Source organism: Chiloscyllium punctatum, chromosome 7, assembly GCF_047496795.1.
Source record: "Chiloscyllium punctatum isolate Juve2018m chromosome 7, sChiPun1.3, whole genome shotgun sequence".
NCBI classification, from domain to species: domain Eukaryota; kingdom Metazoa; phylum Chordata; class Chondrichthyes; order Orectolobiformes; family Hemiscylliidae; genus Chiloscyllium; species Chiloscyllium punctatum.
In genome coordinates this window covers 113,714,421-113,732,169 of record NC_092745.1, presented here as the reverse complement: position 1 = coordinate 113,732,169, position 17,749 = coordinate 113,714,421, and the positions used below count along the sequence as shown (strand labels likewise).

Genomic DNA, 17,749 nt, shown 5'->3' with positions numbered 1-17,749 from the left:
TTCTCTCTGTAACTTTCAATTTCCTCACCAGTCAAGAACCTATTTCTGATAGGTATGTAAGTCAAACACACTGAATGACTTGGCCTCCACAGCATTCTGCAGCAGTGAGTTCCACAGATTCACCACCCTCGGACTGAAGACATTTCTCCTCATCCTTCGCTCTGAGGCTGTGCCTTGGAATACCAGTCTCTTTTATAGTGGAAGCATCTTCTCCACATCCATTCTACTCAGGCCTCTCCATGTTCTGTAAATTTCAATGACATCCCCCCATATCCTTTCAAACTCCATCGGGTACAGGCCCAGAGTCTTCATACGACATGCCCTTCATTCCTAGGATCGTTCTTGTGAACCTTCCCTGGTCCCTTTCCAAGGTCAGCACATGTCTCCTAAGGGATAGGGCCAAAAACTGCTCGCAATATTGCAAATGTGGTCTGATCAGAGCCTTGTACAGACTCAGCAGTACACCATCCTCTTGTATTCTAGCCCTCTCAAAATGAATGTTTGATATTGCATTTGCCTTCCTAATTGCCAACTGAGCCTTCATGTTAACCTTAAGAGAATTCTGAACTAAGACCCCCAAGTATTCATCCAATAAACCTTCTTTGAACTGCCTCCAACATTTTTACATCTTTCCTTAAACTTGGAGACCAATACAGTACACCAAGTGGTGTCTCACTAATGCCCTGTATAAGTGATGCATAATCATCCTACTTTTGTGTTCAATTCCCCTCACAAAAATGGTATTCTATTTGCTTTCTTAATTATTTGCTGTACCTGCAAACTAACCTGTTGTGATTCATGCACTTGTATACCCAGTCCCTTTTGCATTCTCTCACCATTTGGATTTTTTATCCTTCCTGCCAAAATTAACAATTTCATATTTTCCTACATTGTACTCCATTTGCCAGATCTACGCCCACTCATCTAGCTTACCTATATCATTTTGTAGTCTCTTTGTATCCTCTTCATCACTTACTTTCCTTACTACTTTTCTGATGTGAGCAAATTTATCAACCATTACTTCAGGTTCCTCCATCTGAATCATTTAATTAAATTGTAAAGCGTTGAGGACCTGCCAACCAGAAAATGACTCTGCTTCCTCATATTCAATACCAATATGTTACCCCTTGCACCTTTATTTTCTGCAGTGACCATCGGTGTGGCGCCTTATCAAATGGTTTCTAAAAGTCTATGTTGCATCCACTTTTCAAAAAACTCCAATAAATTGGTTAGAAGTGATTTATTTTTTACAAAATCATGTGCCCTTAAAAAGGTGGTAATGAGATGCCATCTTGAACCATTGCAGTCCACCTGCTGTGGGTTGACCCCAAAAAAATCAAAAGAGTGAAGGGGCCAAACTAAGTACGGTGGCCATCATCAAGGACGAGTTGCTAGACAAACTGAATGGCCTGAAGGTGGATAAGTCATCTGGACCAGATGGACTACACCCCAGTGTTCTAAGGGAGATAGCTGATGAGATAGTGAAGGCATTAGTGGTGATCTTTCAGGAGTCACGAGAAACAGGAAAGGTCCCAGAGGGCTGGAAGATCGCGAACATGACACCCCTGTTTAAAAAGGGAGTAAGGCAAAAGACAGAAAATTTAGCTTAACCTCCATCCTGGGTAAGATCTTGGAATCCATTGTGAAGGATGAGATTTCTGAATACTTGCAAGTGTCTGGTAAAATAGGGCAGAGTCAGCATGGTTTCATCAAGGGGATGTCATGCCTGACAAATCTGCTAGAATTGTTTGAGGAGGTAACAAGCAGGTTAGACCAAGGAGAGTCAATGGATGTTATCAATTTAGACTTCGAGAAGGCCTTTGACAAGGTGCCACACAGGAAGCTACTGAGTAAGATAAGGACCCATGGTGTCAGAGGCAAGGTGCTAGCATGGATAGAAGCTTGGCTGACTGGCAGAAAGCAGAGAGTGGGGATAAAAGGGTCCTTCTCAGGATGGCAGCCGGTGACAAGTGATGTTCCACAAGGCTCAGTGTTGGAACAACAAATTTTCACTTTACACATTAATGATCTAGATGAAGGAACTAAGAACATTCTGGCTAAGTTTGTAGACAATATAAAGAAAGGTAGAGGGACAGGTAGTATTGAGGAGGTAGGGAGGCTGCAGAAGGATTTGGACAGGTTAGGAGAGTGGGCAAAGAAGAGGCAGATGGAGAACAATGTGGGAAAGTGAGAGGTCATGCACTTTGGTAGGAAGAATAGAGGCATGGATCATTTTATAAATGGGAAGTAATTCAGGAGACTGAAGTACAAAGTGGCTTCAGAGTTCTCGTCCAGGATTCTCTCAAGGTAAACTTGCAGGTTGAGTCGTAGTTCGGAAGGTAAATGCAAAGATGGCATTTATTTTGAGAGGACTTGAATATGAAAACAGGGATGTACTTCTGAGGCTCTATAGGGCTCTGGTCAGGCCACACTTTGAGTTTTGTATGCAGCTTTGGGTGCCATATCTCAGGAAGGATATACTGGCTCTGGAGAGGAGGTTAACAAGGATGGTCCCAGGAATAAAAAGCTTAACATATGAAGAACATTTGAGGACTCTGGGTCCATACTTGATGGAGTTTAGAAGAATGGGGAGGGGAGAATCTCATTGAAACTTACACAGTATTATAATGGCTTGGACAGAGTGGTTGTTGAGAAGATATTTCCATTGGCAGAGTGACCCGGATCCATAGGCATAGCCTTAGAGTAAAGGGAAGACCTTTTAGAATGGACATAAGGAGAAACTTCTTTAGCCAGAGAGTGGCGAATCTATGGAATTCAATGCCACAGAGGGCTGTGGAGGCTGGGTCATTGAGTGTGATTAAGACTGAGATAGATAGGCTCTTGATTGTAAAAGGGATCAAGGGTTACAGGGAGGAGGTGGGAGAATGGGGATGAGAAACTTATCACCATGATTGAATAGTGGAGCAGGTTTGATGGACTGAATGGCCTCATTTCTCCTCCTCTGTCTTATGGTCTAATGCCAATAGGGAAGGAATTCTGGGATTTTGATCCAGTGACAGTAAAGGAATGGTGATATATTTCAAGTCAGGATGGTAAGTTGCTTGGAGGGGAACTTGAAGATTGTGTTCTTCCCATCTATCTGCTGCCCTTGTCCTTCTAGATGGCAGTGGTTGTGAGTTTGGAAGGTGCTATCTGAGGATCTTGGGGGAATACCTTTGGTGCATCTTGTGGGTAGTACACACTGCTGCTACTGAGCGTCAGTGATGGAGGGAGTGGATGCTTGTGGATGTAGAGCCAATCAAATATATTGCTTTGTCCTGGATGGTGTCAAGCTTCTTGAGTATTGTTGGAGCTGCACCCATCCAGGCAAATGGGGAGTATTCCATCACACCACTGACTTGAGCCTTATAGATGATGGGCAATCTTTGGAGAGTTGGAGGTGAGTTACTCACTGCAGTATTCCTAGCTTCTAACTTGATCTTGTAGCCACTGCATTTATGTGGTGAATCCAGCTGAGTTTCTGGTCACTCAGGACGTATAGAATGGTTGATTCAGTGATTGTAACACCATTAAATGTCAAGGGGCAATAATTAGATGGTGTCTTATTGGTTTCCTTGCCTATGTTTAAGCTATCAGACTTCACGGGGTCCAGAGTCAATGCTGAGGGCTTCCAGAGCAACTCCCTCCCAACTGTTTACCACTGTGCTGCTACTTTTGCTGGGTCTGTCCTGCCGTTGAGATAGGACTGATGGTAATGGTGGTGTCTAATACATTGTCTATAAGGTATGACTCCATGAGTATGTCAGACTGTTGCTTGACTAATCTGTGAGATAGGTCTCCTGCCTGATGTTAGTAAGGAGGGCTTTGCCAGGTTGGCATGGCTTTTTCTGCCGTTGTTTTTTCCAGTGCCTAGGTCAGTTACAGGTGATCCAGCCAGTTTCATTTCTTTGAGACTTTGGAGCGATTAGTACAACTGAATGTTTTGCTTGGCAATTTCAGAGGTGAGTTGAGAGTCAACCACATTTTTATGGGTCCAGAATCACATGTAGGCCAAACCAGATGAGGATAGAGGTTTCCTTCCCTAATGGACATTAGTGAATCCGACGGGTTTTTCCGACAATGAACAATAATTTCATGGTCATCAGTAGATGTGAAATTTCAAGTTTTTATAAATTGAATTTGAATTCTACCATCTGCCATGGTGGGATTTGAACCCGGGTCCTGATAACATCGGTTGAGTTTCTGAATTAATAACGTTAATACTTGTTCAATTCATCTGCGATTTTCTCATTTTCCATTATACATTCGCCAATCATTTTCTGGAGGACCAACACACGTTTTGTTGACCCTTTTCTCAAATGTAGAACATCTAACTACCTGTTTTTATGTTTTTAAGCTAGCTGTCTCTTTTATTCCAGTTCTTATACTTTTAATAATCTTTTAGTTATTAGATTAGATTCCCTACAGTGTGGAAACAGGCCCTTTGGCCCAACAAGTCCACTCTGACCCTCTGAAGAGTAACCCACCCACACCCATTTCCCTCTGACTAATGCACCTAACACTATGAATAATCTAGCATGGCCAATTCACCTGACTGTGGGAGGAAACTGGAGCACCCGAGAGAAACCCACGCAGACACGGGACAATGTGCAAACTCTACACAGTCACCCAAGGGTGGAAACAAACCTGGGACTGTGAGGCAGCAGTGCTAACCACTGAGCCATCATGCCACCCCCAATTTATTATTCTTTGCTGTTTTTTATATTCTGCCCAATCTTCTGACCAGCACAATTTTGCACAATTATATACTTACCATCAAAGCTGGTCTTATATTTGATGATTTAGGAGAATCAGAAATATTAATAGCTGACTCTGTTTAATGCATTTTGAATGATCTGGGAACCTGCTACTGTTCCTGGCAAAGAGGGGCTGAAAGGCCAGGCTGAAACACTGTAGGTAATCTAATCTAATCTAATCTAATCTAAACCATATAGCAAGATCTCAACATCCACAATTGATTTCAATTAGTGGTGTAGGGGGAAGTAATAAATAGTAGCACATCAGACCCTGATTCTGGGAATATTAATTAATTTGAAGAAGGTAGGAAATGTAGCAAGTTAATGTAGAAGTGTTGCAAATAATAAGGAGAACAAGGCTGATCTTAAGGTCAGCCTAGACTGGTGAAATGCACAGAAAAATGGCAGGTGCTAAATAAATTGGCTGAGACCACAAGATGATGGACCAAGAATGTGTTATCATTCACTGTAAATTTGGTGACTAATGGCCAAACCAGGAGTCCAGTGAGTTGGCCATGATCACATACTTTGAGGACCAACAGAATTTCACAAACTTGGAAACCTTAAGAGTACATGGCTGAAGATTATTATTCTAGTTTCTATTTGGGAAGATGTCTTAAAAAGAATACACAGGTGCCACTTAGTCACACACGAGGCTCAGTCAATAATGTGATGGTCAGAGAGCTCAATGGAAATTTAACTTATTGTTAAATCTGTGACTGCACAGTATTGGAAACTACAAAACAGCCTTATCATCATTGAAGAAATGAAAGTTTGTGAGAAGATGTAGATCAGGAGAAAAGGAATGTGCAGTACAACCCACTAGAAGTCATTGATAAATCTAAACTGAAGTTGCTCAGACAGCAAACTAGAATGATGAATGAATTGGTACTGCAAAAACAACAGACAACTGTGGATGCCAGTTCTGAAGAAAGGTCACTGGACCCAAAACGTTAGCTCTACTATCTCTCCACAAATGCTGCCAGACCTGCTGAGTTTTTCCAGCAATTTCTGTTTTTGTTTCAAACTGTAGATTTGACTTTGGTGCAGATGATGAGATGACATGAGCAACATTTCAACCTATTGTCTTCCAAAGAAGAATAATCAATTTCAGGGACAAAGATAATGCCAAGTCAGCAGTAATTCTCCAGTAACGTGACTGACAATGTGAAAATGCCTCGTTCATAAGAAGGGCATCCAGAGAGGGTGCATGAAGGCGTCAAAACTCCTCAACAGGTTGAAGTAAAGTGCTTACACTCTTCAACAGCAGGTTAAAGATTTGCTTGCTTAATGTACTGATCTTGCAGCGAAGTGAGATCTCTAGTTGCAGCTTATCTCACTTGTACTAATAACAGCTCAGAACAGTGTTTGTTCTTTAGGAATTGCAACTATGGGCCTACTATGAAGGCAACAAGATTGTTTCAACCGCAGAACAAGATATAGATGCATTGTGACCTTTGGCTTCAGTTGCACAGAACACACGAATGTCCCAGTCTATTTGAAAGTGCTAAATTGAATAGAGATTCTTCTAGGTAACTTCAATTTTTGATACGCACCTTTTAATTTAATCAATTGCTAAATAATGCTTAACACAAATCTAAAAGTGGTGTCCAACAGTAAAACCACAAGTCAAATCTTTGTGAGCCTCTGTAAATCATTTGACATTCATGCAGTTATGCTTGAGCTGCAAAGATATTATACTGTTTGTTTGCTAGATTGCTATTCAAGACTTATCCATGTGTCATAACCACAAACACCCAGAAATATACTGTGGTCAAAGAACTCTGTCACTAAAGTGTTGACAGCTCCTTAGGAATTCTCCGGCTGAAAGCTTTTTAAAAAAGGTTAAGGTAGTTGATGTCTGGGTAATTTTGAATCACAGCATACGTGGATGTTTTCTCATTATTTTATTATTTGCATATGAAAAGATTCTTTAGAGTTGTGTTTCAATTTTGTTATTATCCCGGCACTGTCAGTCAGTGCTGCTTCCCACACTGGTGCATTCCATCCGGTAAAGAATTTGAGGCCACACACCATTACCAAAGGGAACATTCTGATGCAGATTGTAATTACTTCAACACTCAGACATTCAGTGAGTGAAGGACTGCACTGTGTCTAAAACTTCTGGTTAAGGGTCTGCACTGGACTTGTGAATAAATCCTTCTAACAGATTCTCATCTGTTCTTTTTAAACACTCTTTTAAAAATTAGCACATATTTGATTATGATTTTTAATTGTACAGTGGGATGAAATAGCAATATCAGCCACAGAAATGTTGGTTTGTTTGATCAAGTGCCTGTGCCACACCTCCGAACAATTTGTTATATAAAATACATCATATAAAGCTAAGTAAAAACAAATGATGCTGAAGAAACATGTTATGTCCGGCAGCAACTGTGGAGACAGCAACAGAGTTAATGTCCTCTTCAGAATTCTGTCATAATCATATTGGTAGCATTAACTCTGTTTCTGTCTTCCAAGATACTGCAAGACCTGCTGAGTTTCTCCAGTACTTTGTTTTTATTTCAGATTTCCAGCATACACAGTATTTTGCTTTTATCTCAATACAAGTTCTTTCTTTCAATTTGTTTATGAGATGTGGGCATCCCTGGTGAGGCCAAAATCTATCCCCAGTTGACCTTGCGAAGGTGGTGGTGAACACTGAACTGCTGCTGTCTGCATGGTGCTGGGGTGTCCACAGTACTGTTATGGAGGGAACTCCAGAATTTTGACTAGGCAACAAAGAAAGAACAGAGATGTAGTTCCAAGTCAGGATGGTGGTGTGTTTGGCAGGAGACCTGCAGATGATGGTGTTCCCATGTGTCTGTTTCCCTCGTCCTTTTAGTGGACAGAGGTTAATGGGACACTGTTGTTGCCTAAGTCCCTTGTCTTCAGTTTTCACTCCTCCAGGTGCATATAGCATTTGCAAGTAAAGCTCGGTGACTTTGATAGCAGGTCATTCCTATGTTCTCTCTGTGCCAGGTTTCTGGTGGCATCTGACCTAAGGGTGGTTATGCTGATTCCTCTGTACCAGGAGTAGATTGTACCAACTCAGTCCAGTTGAATGAGAGAGTTCTTGGAGCATGGCCTGACTGATGAATCTCCGTGGCAATAAACTTTCTACCTCACAAATAAATTTCTATTTAAATAACCAACATCCCTAAATGTTCTGGAGCTGGGACACTGGATGATGCTATGAACCAGAATAGAACAGTGACATTAATTAATATTGTGCTTCTTCACAATGAGTACTCTGGAGCATCTAATACTTTTAAAAGGGTCACATTTTGTTGAGAAAGGAATTCTAAATGAAGAAATATTAATAATTTGAGTTGCACGGGTTTTATGGAATTTAAAAACAAAATAAATAATGCTAGAAAAGAAAACTCAACAGGTCAGATAGCATTGCTGTTGAGAGTAACAGATTTAATATGTCTGATTTCAATTTTGTCTGAACGGTTGAATTTTGAATGAGTTATAATGGCTAACATTCCAGGTGAATGACATTTCATTAGAAATGGCAGTATAGAATTTTTGGCTGGATCTTTGTTGAATGAGTCTTTGTCTGAGGTTGCCATCTTTAGAAAGTGGCAAAAGTGAATTTGATTGTCAGAATGGCCCTTACCCATTTCTGAATAGCTTATGTTATCACATGAGAAACAGAGCCATAGCAAATCTCACCTGTTCAGGCCGCACTTGGGCATTGATCAACTGATAAACGACAGAGTCCGAGAGTTCAATTTCCTTGAGTAAAAAGGAGGTCAGGACTTCATCATCCTTCAGAATATCCCTGATTCGAATACCTCTTCCTTCAAATAGAATAGGAGTGTCATGCAAACAAAATAGAAAAAGATTGGTTTTTTTGACCTATCAATTTTTTTGTTTGTTTTATCTTGCTACTTTAGTCAGAATGTCAGATTGCAGATCTCAGATGTTATATCTGATAGCTAATTTGTGGAAAAATTAGTTAGTCTACACTTGTGATAAATGTATTCACAGAATAAAACATTACAGGTCTGTATCTCCTGACTCCACTCAACTGTCGTGTTGTTAAGTGTCATTTTAGATATGGTCAAATCAACTTTCAATCAACCCATGTGTTATTATGTGCCTTTTTAGATACATACAAGTAATCATTCAATCAAGGACTTTTGCTTGTATGTACTTAACGTAACTGATTACATTTGACGTGTTACAATACAGTAGGAGGCCTTTTAACCCATTGCAACTGTGCCAGATTTTGTAAAAGCAATTTAATTAACGTTGGAGGAGTGGTAAGCACTGAGGCTGATACAAATTGACTGTGCCAGGACATAACTAGGCTGATAGAATGGGCACCGAGTGGCTGATGGAATTTAATATAGAGAGGTGTGAGATGCCTGGAGGCATAGGTGCATAGATCTTTGAAGGTGTTGGCATAAATTGGGAGACTGTTTGACAAGCTTCGTAAACAAACTTGTCTTTGGTACAACGCAGTAAGGTTTTGCTGAACCTCTGGTTAGGCCATTACAAGAGTACTGGTCAATAAATCTTAGGAAAGATCCAAGTGTCTTTGAGCACAATGTTATTTACCAGAATAGTTCCAGGAATAGAGGATTTTAGAAGATTAGGTTGTACAGCCAGGGTTGTTCACCTTGAAGCAAAGGAGATTGTGGGGAGATTTGTCAGAAGTGTGCATGATCAGGACAGGCTTGGACAGGGTAGGGAAGGAAAATGTGTTTCCATTCACTGATGATGCAAGAACTCCAGGACATAGGTTTAGGGTTTTGGGTAACAGATGCAGGTGGGAATGTGAGAAAGAACATTCATTTGTGTGAGCACTGAAAGCCACACATATATTTGTCCAGACAGCCCTGTAATTTACACACAGAAAGAACATCAACATGTTAATTTCAGCTCAATCAACTTCTCTCTGATTTATTTCTCAGGACAATGCCTTGACCATCAGAATTAACCTGCCTAGTTTAAAATCTAACAGCCTGGCAAACTGTCAATTACCATTAACTGGTGCATTTTCAATGGTAATACTTCTACCAATCAGATTTCACTTGCTAACTAATCAGCACTACTCTTTCATTGGCTATAAATGTTGGTTTTCCCTTGAATTGTATTCTTGTAGATTGTCCTGATGGATACAAGACAAATAGCTTTATCAAAATGTTTACCTTTTGGAATGACTCAAGATCCTTCTTATGCAGTGAGTAGCAATGACCTGGAACTTGTTGCCCAATGGTACGTTTGAAGCAAATATTGCCTCCTTCCTATTGGAAGGATGTTGATAAACTTGAATGGGTTCAGAAAAGATTGACAAGGATGTTGCCAGGGTTGGAGTGTTTGAGCTATAGGGAGAGGTTGAATAAGTTGGGGCTGTTTTCCCTGGAGCATCAGAGGCTGAGGGGTGACCTTATTGCAGTTTATAAAATCATGAGGGACATGGAAAGGATAAATAGACAAAGTCTTTTCCCTGGGGTGGGGGAGTCCACAACTAGAGGGCATAGGTTTAGGGTGAGAGGGGAAAGATATAAAAGAGACCTATGGGGCAATGTTTTCACACAGAGTGTGGTACGTGTATGGAATGAGCTGCCAGAGGAAGTGGTGGAGGCTGGTACAATTGCAACATTTAAAAGGCATCTGGATGGGTATATGAATAGGAAGGGTTTGGAGGAATATGGGCCGGGTGCTGGCAGGTGGGACTAGAATGATTTGTGATATCTGGTTGGTATGGACAATTTGGACCAAAGGATCTGTTTCCATGCTGTACACCTCTATAACTCTCTGACTCTATGATCAATGGTTTCAAAAGGAAATTAGAAGGCCACTTGAAGGAAATAAATTTACCAAGGTGACAGGGAAAGAGTAGGGACTGGGCTATTGATTGTTTTGCTCACAAGTGAACCAGCATAGACTGAATGGCGTCTTTCTGTACCATCAATAATTTCTAGACAACCATGATTATATTTCAAAGTGACTTCATTGGCTTCAATCTCCCTCCCTGTCCATTGTTTTAAAATAGTGACATGGATAGGAAGGGTTTAGAGAGACATAGGCCAAATGCTGGCAATTGGGACTAGTCCAATTTAGGAAACCTAGTCAGCATGGATGAGTTGGGCCAAAGGGTCTGTTTCCGTGCTGTACAAGTGCTCTATGAAAGGAGGTATATGAATGCGAATCTTTCTTATGATAAAGGATAACTATAGAGCCTCTTCTTGCCTGCAACTTTTCTAGGATTCGTTCTGAGTACATCCATGAAGTCTGACAGAAAACACACATCATCCCAGATCTTCCTCAGCTTATAGATTTCAGGCTTATCAAACAGCAGCTCTTGAACATCTGCGTACACTCGAGCAAGTCTGAAACAAAGTACCAGAGAATTCAAAAACGTTAGTTTTCATAGCATGTGATCCAAACCTTCAGCTGCTACCTTTTAACAATGTACATGGATAAATGTAAATGTTGAAGCAGAGCTGTAGGTTTTATGTTAGGCCCTTCAGCTGCACTAAGTCAGCTCATTAGAACCAAGGCAGAAGTTGGTGATGCCACAACTGACCTCAGAGAGCTTGTTAGAATAGAGAGGGATGGGAATAGCTTTCAGATTCCATGATCAGAGTGAGAGTGTGAGTGTGAGTGAGTCCCTCAGAATGAAAGTCAGGAACTAGAATGTGGAATATTTTAAAGTGAGGAGGTGCTTGCTTTGCATCTACCACACAGTTCTGGCTGACATGAAAACTCTCCCAATCTTGCTTCCCGATGTACGTGCATTGGAAGGATTTACAGATCGACAGTTAATTACTTGCATTATGAACACTTTCAAAATGCATTAAGTTCTGAGGGGGCACTGGAATTTGGAGCTTCTGTTGCAGCAGTAGGGATGCTACTAATGATGCTACCTTTGATTGTCCACCAGGAGGTATATTACCCTGGATCATTGTGGGAAAATATGCATGGTTTGAAATCAGGTAAGGACAAGGCCTCAGTTACAAACTGTTTGCTGTTACCTGCTCACCGTCATTCATTGATTTATGCATGAGGGATAACCACTTTAGTGAGGAGGTAGAAGGCTGTTAGTCTCTTGGGAACTATATGCTTGCACGAGTCAGTGCACTTAGAAAAGGATGAGGAGGATAACAGCTCCCCTCCCATAAGTACATACACAAAAATTCAACAGACAGAATGTACAATGGACTGAATGCAGCCCTCAACATAATTATCTTTAGTAAGCTTCACAATGCAGAATGACTTATCATACCTTAAAATATAATTAAACGTCAACTATGTTAAAATAACTATCACATTTGACTGGATTCAAAAAAGACATACAAATCTTAGCTATCATGGTACATTTCCAACATGAGGCTGCTCAGGGAGCTCAGTAACGTTAATGCATTTTGCCATGAGTCAGGGGCCAAATATTTGATCTCAGCCACTATTGACATTACAACTAAGTTCAGTCTGGTCATCCGTTGCAATAACAAAACATGCTGGGTCAATGGTAGGAGGCAAACTAATCAGACCGAAGGGGTTTGACACACAGCATGTCTTCATCTCCCAATCTTCACTTTCAAGCCCCTATTGAAGAAAGGTCAATATGGGATGGAATCACGCACTGGCCAGTCACAACATTGAGAGAAGGACAGGAGCTAAAAGAGATATGTCAGTAAAAGATGAAAACAGATTAAGGAATAACTGAAACATCAATAGCATTCACATTTAAATCATTTAGGGTTTTCTCAAAGTTTTAAAACTACTTTCACATTTACTTAAGAATGGAGGAGTGAATTAACTCTAACTATTTGTCTGTTGACAGACAACAACAACAACTTATACTTACGTAGCACCTTTAACATAATTAAACATTCCAAAGTGCTTCACAGGAGCCTGACATTGATTCATAAAGAAAGTAATGAAGTCAGATAATTAAAAGTTTGGTAAAAGTGGTAGATCTTAAAGGGTATCAAAAGAAAGTAGGTGAGGGAGAAAGGTAGAGAGGGCATTCCAGAACTCAGGGCCAAACTGAAGTCACAGCTGCCATTGGAAGAGTGATTGTGATCGGGAATGCACGAAAGATCAAAGTAGAGGAGTGCAGATATCCTGGAGGGTTGTGGGTTGAATGAGATCACAGGAAGTGGGAGGGGCAAATCAAAACTAAGCATGAGAATTTTAAGATCAAGAAATTACTTGACCAAGAGCCACTGCAGGTCAACGAATGTAGTGGTGGTAGGGAAATGGGATTTTCTGTAAGTTAGGAAAAGTGCAGCAGATGTTTGGATGACCTCAAGTTTATACTGTGAGAGTCAAGTCTTGAGGTACTACCAGAGATCAGTCTGCAGGGCATTGGAATAGTTGAATCTAGAGGTATGAAAGGCATGAATGAGAGTTTTTGCCAGCAGATGAGCTGAGCCAGGTGCATAGACAAGCAATGTTACAGATATGCAAATAGGCCATCTTAAAGATGGTGCAAAGATGAGACCGGAAGTCATCTCAGCATCAAACATCACTCCAGGACTCCAGAATTGTGAACAGGTTGGTTTAAACTCAGGATATTAACAAAGAAGGATAGTGTAGGAAACAGACTTTGGAACGAGGACCAAGATTGTTGGCTTCAGTCCTCCCAATATTTAATTGGAGGGTATTTCTGCTCATCAAGTACTGGATAAAGGACGAACAGTCTGATAATTAAGCTCCAGTAGTGAAGAGGTGGTGGTGAGGTAGAGCTGGGTGTCATTAGGCTGATGTGAAGACTAACATTGTGATGATGGATGATGTTGCTGAGGGACACGAGTAGGAGGGTGTTAAGGGTGTTAAGGGTCAATCCCTAGGGAACCCCAGAGGTAACTGTGAGGTAGCGGGAAGGGAAGCCATTGCTAGTCATTCTCTGGCTACAACTGCATTGATCAGAACAGAACTAAGTGATACCATTCCCACCTGGCTGGATGATAAGAAGAAGGTATTGGAGGGGGGCTTTGGAGGAGTGGCCAACTATATCAGAGGCTGTAGACAATTTTAGAAGGATGAGGAGGGAACATTTATCTTTATCACAGTTATAGTCACATAGAATGGCATTTTTGTGTTTTAGATACTGTTGTAGAGGCAGAAGTGTGATTGGTGAGATTCAAAGACGGAGTTTCCGGAAAGAAGGGAAGGCATTTGTGAGGTGGCAACAAGCTCGAGGACTTTGGAGTGGAATGGGAGGTCAGAGATGGGATAATAGATTACAAGGACAAAGGAGTGTTTGCTTGAGGGGCAGAGTGATGATGAAAAAAATAAAAGTTGGGAGGGACAACACTTGAATAGAGAGATGCATTTACAATATTGGCTGACATGGAGGGCAGGAGGGGAAGTTGGGAGATCGGAGGTTTAGTGGGATTAGGATCAAGGGGTGAGGGTGGATTTCATGGTGAAGATGAGCTCAGAGATGGTCCAAGAAGAGTTAGGAGAGAAACATGCGAGTTCAGAGTTAGGGCAAGGAGAAGCATTAAGCAAAAGTTTAGCCAGGCAGTTTAGGGGCAAGAAGGTACATAACAGAGGCAGCTGATCAGACGGCCTCCATCCTAATGACAAAGAAGCTCCATCAGCTCCTGACAGACATTGTTGGAGGTGAGGTGGGGAGGCTGGACCAAGGTGTTTATGAAGTCTGTTTGCAATCATGAAAAGAAGTCTTAGGCAATCTTTGCATTCCAGGATGATCCTAAAAGATTGAGCCATTTAATAGTCAAGAGTATGACCCACTTTTTTAAAGAAGTGGTCTAACCAAATGTGGGATGGAGCTAATGGATCACCATATCCTTTCAAATCTGGTTACTTGGAGTTAAATTGAACAGAGCTGAGGGAGATTGACCAGGGTGAATGGGACAAACTGTCTCACTGTGGCTTAGGGCATTGAAGTTGGAGGTGAGAGCACCTCAAGTGAAACAGTTACCCATCTAACTTGTTAATATTGTCACTAATGTCACTACTGCCAGCACTTATTCTGTAACCATCAGATTTTAGGTTTGCTACAAACACAATATAATAAATGTTTACTGCAGTCTCAAATCCTGAAACTATACTTACATGGAGTTATTGTAGTTTGAAACCACACCAGGAGATTCTCCGTGTGTAGGGTAGCGGAAGCAGGGGTTGTTCAGATTACAGAAAATTCCCTGTAACCATGGCAACATTCCTGCAGAGGGCATCGCTTTATTCGGAAAATGGCCTAAGTAGGGAAAACATGCAAAGAAGTTTCAAAATATGTTATCTGCAAGCTTATTCTTCTTAGAAACTTATTTAAATTCTTTTAAAACAAAACTGCCGATTCCAAAGAAAGGAGCTCTGTTTCTCATTCTGTTTCTTCTGATTATATTAATACTTCAGCTAAAGCAAGTGTCCTTGGAACTGGATCAACTATTCAGTTTCAGCCCAAGCACCAGAAAGCTTCTCCGTGCCATAGCTCTGTTGCTGCCATTCTGTGTCCATGAAATATGCACCTCTTGGGGAAAGAGATTGATGAATGAGGGCAGCTTGTGGCATGCAGTTATTATTCAGACCAAAAACAGATGGGGAGTCCTGCCAACATTATCCACTTGTAAAATCTTACACTCAGCAGCTCCTCGTGAAACACTGTTGTGTTCAGTTTCGAGCTGATACGACTGGAGAGTCAAAGTGATGACTAGTCTTCTCGGCATCAAATTACAGGGAAGCAATTTAGAAACAACGAGAAATGTTACAGCTTTTGCTCTTACTCACATTCATGTTGTTGGTAGAGTGGGTTTGATTTCCGTAACCAAACCAAAACAAAGAACAGTGAGAGGGGCCAGACGAGTTCCACTAGAAAACGAAGCTAGTAAAGATTATAAAATAGGGATTAGTTTAAGAACAATGTTAAAAAGCAACAAGTTCATGTTGAGAGAAAAAGCCCTTACAATTTCAGGTTTCTTCAATTTCACCCCGATCAAATTCAATTTTGTCTCAATTATTTTCCATTACATCTCCTAACTAGGTGATCACATCAATAACTTTTGAAAGTCTCTTTGAAGTTGGATGAGCTGAGAACAGATGTTACATTTTACTGGTATTGCAAGTCTAACATAACACACATTTCAGAATGCAGGCCCCTGCCCCAATGTATTGTAACTAATTTGCACCCTTTAAAATAAGTTATGCTGCATTTCAGGACTGATGTGTGGACTTAGTTCATGGATACTAGGAACTGTATCCCAAATAAATATAGCTAGAAGCAAATTACATTGGCACTGGTCAGCTCTGATCAGTTTAGCATTCAGAAAATAAATCAAGTCAGCAGTGTCTTTGACCGACAAATGACATATCCCAGAGAAAGGATCAGGAACAAATCACACTTCTTGTCTTAATAGACTTAAGGAAAGCTTTCACTGCTGTGAGCACAGCACTGTACTTGCCAAGCACAGGTGACATGGAAGTGATAATGCCACTGGTTAATAGAATGATGGTACGTCATCAAACCAGCATTTACCTGTCTAGATCAATTAGTGATATTCCCTCACATCTTTTCCTGGATTGTCCATATGCCTGACATATCCAATGGAGGTAGCAGTGTAATAGTAATGTCACTTGACTAGCATCCAGAACCCAAGGCCAATGATCTGGGGACATGGGTATATGTCCCACCATGGCTGGAGTAAAGAGCTGGCTCAATGAGAACCACGTAACTGTTGTTGATTGTTGTTTAAAAACCCATCTTGTTCACTAATGCTCTTTAGGGAAGGAAATCTGTCATCTTCACCTACTTTGAGCTACCCGTGACTCCACAGCAATGTAGTCGACTCTTTAGTTGCCCTCTAGGCAATTAGGAGCAATAAATGCTGACCTAGTTAACATCCCATTAACGAGTTTAAAAAAATTAAAATTATTGGGATCAACATGTTAAAGATACATTGTGATCCGACAATTCCTCTGTTTGCGGTGATGAAGGTGTCTCAGTTCACTGAGAGTTAAAAATGACCTTCAAGGTGTATGGGCAGAACTCAGATCATCAGCAATACGATTATAGGAGGCGGAATCTTCCACTCTCATTGAAGGATATTTAATTAGCTGTGCTGATGTTGCAATAGAACCCTTGGCCTACTTGTTTGAAGGTCTGTAAGGGAAATCCCATAGTTGGCCTTTTCATCTCACTGTCAATTGAGTCCCTTCAGTGACCAAATAATGTCCATTCAGGGTCTTAATTCACCTTTATTGAGGTGAACTCAGCTGCAGGAGGATCTGTCGCCATGCAGTCAGTTTGTGAGAGAGAACTCATGTCCCTCAGTCAAAAACACTTTGTGTTTTCTGGGCATCAGGATGTGGTATCGGCTGAAAGCCATTTCCCTGCCCTTGCTACCAGACTGTCTGTCCATCTCACCACAACTGCAGCCGCCATCACCACATAATCTCTCTGTGGCTTGGGCCACTCTGTGATCCTGATACACAGGTGGTTGTATTTCCTATAGAAACCCTGCTGCTCAGCACAACCACTGTTGGCCAATCAGTGGCCATCAGCTCTCAAACGGTGTCTAACTTTCATATTACAGCATGATAGCTTACAACTGCCTGCAGCACTGTCCATGTATTATTCCTTACCAAAGATGTCTGGGAACATCAGCCTTTGCACAGTCTAAAGTAGCTATCTATTCCAATGAACTAGGCATTTTGTTTTATCAAGCTCCAGGCCAGTTTAGTAAATCATCCGTATAAATGCACTAAACAATCACTCAACACCAGGTTATAGTCCAGATTATAGTGTGATGTTTATCTTTGTACACCCCAGTCCAACACCGGCATCTCCAAATCATAAACAATCGCTATAACCGTTCTTATATTAAATAGCTAGCAGCTATCTTCCATGGCATTGGGATATAATATAAATCTAAATTCCCAAAGCCTAATTATTATGTTAACTTGTTGCAACTAATTTATATTCTTATTCAACTTCTATTTAATCTAAAAGCTGTTTGTATTTAGTTTGCTTGGAACAGATATTGGCTGTGGTAATGATGGCA

At 40.9% G+C, this 17,749-nt stretch overlaps 1 protein-coding gene across 3 annotated transcripts in view; it reads right to left on the bottom strand.

Moving 5' to 3' along the window:
- The window catches only part of abca4b (ATP-binding cassette, sub-family A (ABC1), member 4b), a 147,573-nt gene that overhangs the window by 109,370 nt on the left and 20,454 nt on the right, over positions 1–17,749 (bottom strand). For all 3 annotated transcript variants that reach the window (XM_072574615.1, XM_072574616.1, XM_072574617.1), the window contains exons 3-6: positions 15,480–15,573; positions 14,808–14,949; positions 10,968–11,107; positions 8,439–8,566 (exon numbers count right to left, since the gene is read on the bottom strand). In XM_072574615.1, coding sequence (XP_072430716.1) covers positions 8,439–8,566; positions 10,968–11,107; positions 14,808–14,949; positions 15,480–15,573 — 504 coding nt within the window. The remainder of the gene's footprint in view (positions 1–8,438; positions 8,567–10,967; positions 11,108–14,807; positions 14,950–15,479; positions 15,574–17,749) is intronic.